The sequence below is a fragment of the Zalophus californianus genome, chromosome 1, assembly GCF_009762305.2.
Source record: "Zalophus californianus isolate mZalCal1 chromosome 1, mZalCal1.pri.v2, whole genome shotgun sequence".
NCBI lineage: Eukaryota > Metazoa > Chordata > Mammalia > Carnivora > Otariidae > Zalophus > Zalophus californianus.
In genome coordinates this window covers 83,325,697-83,331,696 of record NC_045595.1, presented here as the reverse complement: position 1 = coordinate 83,331,696, position 6,000 = coordinate 83,325,697, and the positions used below count along the sequence as shown (strand labels likewise).

General features: G+C 38.3%; 1 protein-coding gene across 1 annotated transcript in view; it reads left to right on the top strand.

The window, feature by feature from the left end:
* Positions 1 to 424: 424 nt before the first annotated feature.
* The window catches only part of KCNH8 (potassium voltage-gated channel subfamily H member 8), a 367,066-nt gene continuing 361,490 nt past the window's right edge, over positions 425 to 6,000 (top strand). The window contains exon 1 of the mRNA XM_027585610.2: positions 425 to 500. Within this exon, the coding sequence (XP_027441411.2) occupies positions 425 to 500 (76 nt within the window). The remainder of the gene's footprint in view (positions 501 to 6,000) is intronic.

The following is a 6,000-nucleotide window of genomic DNA, read 5'->3' as shown; positions in this document are numbered from 1 at the left end:
TCCTCCACGACCCCAGCGCCTGAGGTCAGGGCGCGGCGCCCCGGGCCAGGGCGGGCTCCTCCCGGGCGGGCGGGGTGGGGGGCGAGGCGGCGCTCGGCGGGCTCTGCCGCCCGCGGAGGAACGGTGGGGGGGTTTCGGCAGCTGGCGGAGGTGGAGGGGGCGGGAGAGGGAGCCTGCGCCAGGCTGAGCTCGGAGGTGCGGGGCAGGCTCGCCGAGCGCTCGCCGAGAGGCTCCAGCCAGAGCAGCGGCGGCTGGAACGCGCTCCTTCGCTCCTTCCATCCTCCTCCCCCTGATCGGCCCCAGCACCACGCCAGGTCCCCCTCCGCTGCCGTCAGCACGCTCCCTTTCTCCCTTCTTGGCGCTTTCCTCTTGAGCCATCCTTCCGGACAAACTTTGATGGAGAATTTCACACCACGCTGGAAAAATGCCGGTTATGAAAGGATTACTGGCGCCCCAGAACACCTTCCTCGACACCATCGCCACCCGTTTTGACGGAACACGTAAGTCTTGCACTTCGACGAGTTGTATGGTATTTTCCGAGAATGATTTTTCACGTATAAATTACTTTCTCTCCCACCTTTTTTCCACCAGCGGAGTGAAATTCCTTCCGTTTTTTGCAAAGGTGTCTTTTGTGCGGAGAAATTTCCTTCCACCCAAAATCGGTGTAGTATTAACACTTTGGATTGGTGTAGTTGGCCCCCTTGACTTCCTGGGTTTGTGAGAGCTAGAAAAGAGGCTGAAGGAAGACTGACGCCCGTTGTTCAGTGTGGGACCTGTATTTTGGTACCTCTTTATGAAATTGTTTTTTTTTTAGATTAATTTTATGAGGTGAAAGTAGGAATGTCCATGTTAGTGAATTGCCACCTTATCTTTCTAGAGTTTCAAGGCTGTCTAGATTATAGGGTGAGTTTGGAATATTATGCTTCCATGGAGCATCATTCCTTGAGGTCTTTCGGGTAGGCATGATTCCCTATCAGAGTTTAAGAAATGCAAACTAGAATCAGGATTGCCAAGTGTAAGCTTCCTGTATAATTCTAAGCGTTCCGAGTTTGTCAGAATCTTGATTCCTGCTTTTAAGCTAGAAGAGCGTACCTCTCAATCCTGAAATTATCCTAGGAGATACTCCAGGAGAGACTGTTGGGGAGGGAGGAGCTGGGCAATATAAAGGCTGATCTGATCATATGGGAAAGTTTGGACATATTTTTTGACGGCGAGTATTATTGGACTTTTAGCTTGTTTCAGCTATAGTTGAAAACAAGGATATGGTGTTGTGTGGACGCTGGGAGATTGTTCGTAATCACCTGCAAGTTGTTCTCTTTCAGGACCACGGTCAGGTCCCCGTTCCGTCCCAGACTTCTCAGGCTTGCTTTATGAACCCGTTGGTCTTTCCAACAGGCTTAGGAGTCTACTTTCACCACTAACAAATGCTCTCAGTTGGTTTCACTATGAACATCCCCACCTTCCTCCTAGCTTATGTTGCTTCTGTGTGCTGTCTTTCCTTTTTCTGCCTCTTACACAAAACTCAGGAACTCATTCTAAAGGCTTTTCTGTGGTTCAAGTATAATTATTTTTTACTATGATGGTATATTTCATGGAGCTGACATGAGAGAACACATCTAATTCTATTCACTCCAGTAGTCTATATACACATTCCTATTACAGTGGGAAGAAAGTCTTGGGCTTTGTGCTTTAGGAATAGTTGGAAAAGTTTACATGGGAGGGAAATGAAGAATTTACTTGATTTTGTTCAATTTTTATTTTTGATGTCCACCCTACTCAAGGTAAAAGGTGTGGATATTCTTACAGTGTTTTTAACTTTTGCTTTAGCCATTCTCTCCCCTTTTGTATTCTACATGTGTCAGACAGTATTGGTGAAGTGCCGTGTAATGTGTCTTCTTTGGATAATAAGAGAAAATCTTGTAATAAAACTTATAGTCCCTGCCATTGTCATTACCTCCACCACCCGAACAGCACATAAAATCATCACTGCTTTCTTTAGCCATGTGTGAATGTGGGTACTACTAATTATTACCTTAGAAACTGATTAGTTTCATGTGTATGTTTCTTCTTGAAGTTGCAAATTTAAACCCCAAAGGCTCTCAACTGGATCCCAAAAAAGCCTCTATTGAAAATGAGGTTATTGGTAAATGGTAGTTGCTCATCTCATTGTCATTTAAAGTTGAATGGAGTGTAAAGTGTAGTGACTCATCCGAGGATAGCTCTAAGAATTACTGCAGCAATATATTTAGATATCAGTTACTAATGAGAGGGACTTTGGATCATCAGAATGAGATACCTTTGTCTCTTTATTTCACTGTAACATTTGATGAGCAGAGGGCATGTAGATGGGTGTACTAGTGAATAGCTCCTTAAAAAAAAAAAACTAAGCATTAATGTTAATAAAATGGAAGATTAGAAATTTTAAATTCTTATTTAGGAAGACCATCATTACCTACCAGCATTTAGAAAACAAAAACAAAAAATAAAAACTGAAACCTAAAAGTGTTGGAGAATATGCCTGGTTTGTGCTCCACAGGGTTTGGGGGATTTCTGTAGGGAACCACTTTGTATGAAATCAGTCTGAAAATCAGTGAAACAAATTGCAAAATGAGGAATAACATAAAGGTTTACTTTGGCAAGACTTTTTGTTGTTGTTGTTTACAACATCTAATGAATATCTCTTGCCCCAACACACCCCCTCCAGGAAAGAAGATTGTATTTTCTCATTTACTTCTTTTTTGAATTGCAGGATGACTTGAATAATCTGAAACTTAAAAAATACTTTAAAGAGATTTTTAACCTCAAATTTTGCTGTATCTAGAATCATGGGCATACCATTTCCCTGGCTAAGTATTTTATCTTATTGTGTAATCTTTTCTGTGTTGACAAAATTTTAAGTATAATTACTTCCCTGAAACTCTTCCTATGATCATCCTGCTTTCTTTTGGTTTTTTACAGTATTAATTTCTTGTGCAAGACAGAACTATTTGCAAGTTTTAAATTTGCCAAGTTGCTACCTGCCCAAATAAAAACTCTATAGAAAGTAAATGATGTTATTATACTCAGAATGTAATATGTTTACTTGGTACATTGCCTTATTTGTTAGGTATACTTTATAGTCATCTTAGTTTCTTATTTTATTTTATATTGGGTAATACTGATGAAAATATAAGAGAACAAACGGTAGCCCTGGCGAACCACCTTGCTAACTTAACCACCATGAAATATTATTAGACTTACTGACGTTATACTGTAATGGAAAATAATAAAACTTAAAACATCACTCAAAATTTCTCCCAGGGGAAAAAAAATAAGTATATAACAAAGAGGCTTATAACAAAATCTTACTAATTTATCGGTTGAAATATTATCACAGGACAACATAAAAGAAGTTTATATATTTTATCACCTGGTGACACTTTATTGTTTTATATAATAGTTATTCCTTTTAATATTTAAGAAGTGAGCTTGTTGTCAGGATTGAAAGACAATCGTGGACAATTAATTAGAATTTTTTTCATATCCAATATAATTTTTAAAAACTATTGGAAAATATAAATCTTTTTATATAAAACTACCCTAAAATACATTTACTTCTGAAATATGTTCTCCTGGTTTATGTTTAATTGAAGTGCAGTGAGACTGAGAAAAACTAAGAACCTTGCAAACATTGAATATGTATGCCCTATTTAGGATGAAAAAGTAATGCCAATGAATTTTTTTAACTCATTACACGTAGCCATAGTTCTCACTGGAAACACTCTCAGACAGACCACACACACACACACACACACACACAGACACACACACTGTTAACATCATGATCTGTATCTAGTTCACTTTTCCTACCTACATGTTTTTTTAAAATATCTTTAATGTATTAAAAAAAACTTTTCTGACCAGACTTTTGTGTTAAGCACATGAATATTAATCTGGACAAAGAAAGTATAGTAGAGAACACATAAGTACATATTTTAAAAAATAGTTTTTAGTGCAAATATTTGTCATGGGGTACCATTTGAGAAAAACACATTTCTTTCTTATTTTTTTGAGGATATAAAACTTTCAGAGGGAAGTGTCCAATTTCAAACATAATGGTAAACTAGCCTACATTTTCATAGCTGTATATTTGCCTACATTTTCCAGTCATATCAAAATTTGGCCAGAATACTTCTCCTTTAGGGTTAGTGAGACAAGATGTAAGCTTTAAAGGAAGTTTGTAGCCTAGTGGACTCTATCAAGGAGATTCCAGTCAAAGTACTCAGAATAACAGTAGTTTAGAAACTCATTCATATTTGCATATATTTTATGTACTCTTGTATAGCCCCTTTAAAATGGTCCAAGGAATTTGTTAAAATTGAAATACTTCCTTTACAGAGGTAACTGCAGTGGTTTTTCTTTTCATCTTTCCTTTCTTCTTTTTTTCCCATCTTTCCTTTCATGTTTCATCAAGGAACATAGAGCTCTTAAAATCACAATCATAGAAGGGTAATGAACCCAGTGCTGTAGGAACGGGGAGGAATATGGGGGGACAGTGGAGATCTTCCTAAGTCTTTGCTGGTTATAGTTTGGAGAATACCAGCAAAGGCATTTAGCCAGTAAAAAAGAATGAGCTCCATTATGTATGGGTCTGTCTATAAAAGGCTATTACATGAAAACATTCAAGGAAATAGCTAGCATTCTAGAAATATCTCTCCCCAAACAGAAGTTTATAAAGACTCTTTAAAAAAATTTATATGCTATAGTCTTTTATCCTTATTCTTTATGTTTAAGGAGATAATTCTTTATTAGTTTTCTTTTCCTGTGTAGTAAATTACCACAAACTTCGTGGCTTATTATCTCACGTTTTCTATAGGCCAGACATTGAGGCAAGGACTTTAGGTGGGTCTTCTGCTCAGGGTCTCACAAGGCTGCAACCAAGTCCTTAGCTGGGGCTATGGTCTTTGCTGAGGCTTGAGGCCCTCTTCCAAGGTCATGTAGTTGTTAGCAGAATTTAATTCCTTGCGGTTTTATGAATGAGGTCTCTGTTGTCTTGCTGTCAGTCAGGCACTTTTTCTCAGCAACTAGCAGCTGCCCTCAGGTTGTTGCCACATGTCTTCTCCTATAGGCCCTCTCACAACCGAAGGGTTTGCTTCTTCCTGAGCAACAGGAGGGTCTCTCTTTTAAGAGTTTGCCTAAGTCAGGCCCACCCAAGATAATCTCCATTTTTATTAACTCACAGTCAACTGATTATGGATCTTAATCCTATCTCTAAAATCATCTGTTCTGCCCACACTCAAGAGAAAGGGATTTCCATCTCTTTCTCATTCCTCTAGCCATGTTTCAGATTTAAGTAACTCCCCACTATGCACTCTTGCATTGAGATTGGCTGTGTTCAAGTAAGTAATGTTCTTTATTTAAACTTCATTCTAGGTTTACTGAAAATTCGAAAGGAAGAGAGAGAAAGGGAAAGGGAGAAAGAGGAGAGAAGAAAGAAGAGGGAGGATGGGAGGAGGGAATTATTTATTCTCATTCTTTAATTATGTAGATGAATTCTTTAGCCTACAAAAGATTTATCACAGCAGTTCTCATAACTTCCATGCAATGAACAAAGTGTTTGATTTATAAGAATTGGATTTATCAGACATACATTTCTTTTGATGAGTGAATTACACAAATAATAAGAGAAGTTTTATTATATAGTCTTTAAAATATTAGATAATTTTGTTTTGATGTCATTATATATAGGAAAATTGATAGCTAATATGTTAAAAAAGGAAGTTATGCTCATAATATATTTTTCCTAGGCTCTGGCTTTTAGTATCACCTGCAGACCAAAGGCCATGGCATGAACCCTCTTCTGGCATAAGAAACCCACTGAAGGTCCTGAGTTACCAGTTTCTGGGATATCCTAGACCCAGCGTACTTCTAGAATGATACAGTCCCTATGATGAAATCTTTATTCATCAATAACCAATCAATCATTTCTTCAACAATATTTAATCAACACTGACTATATAC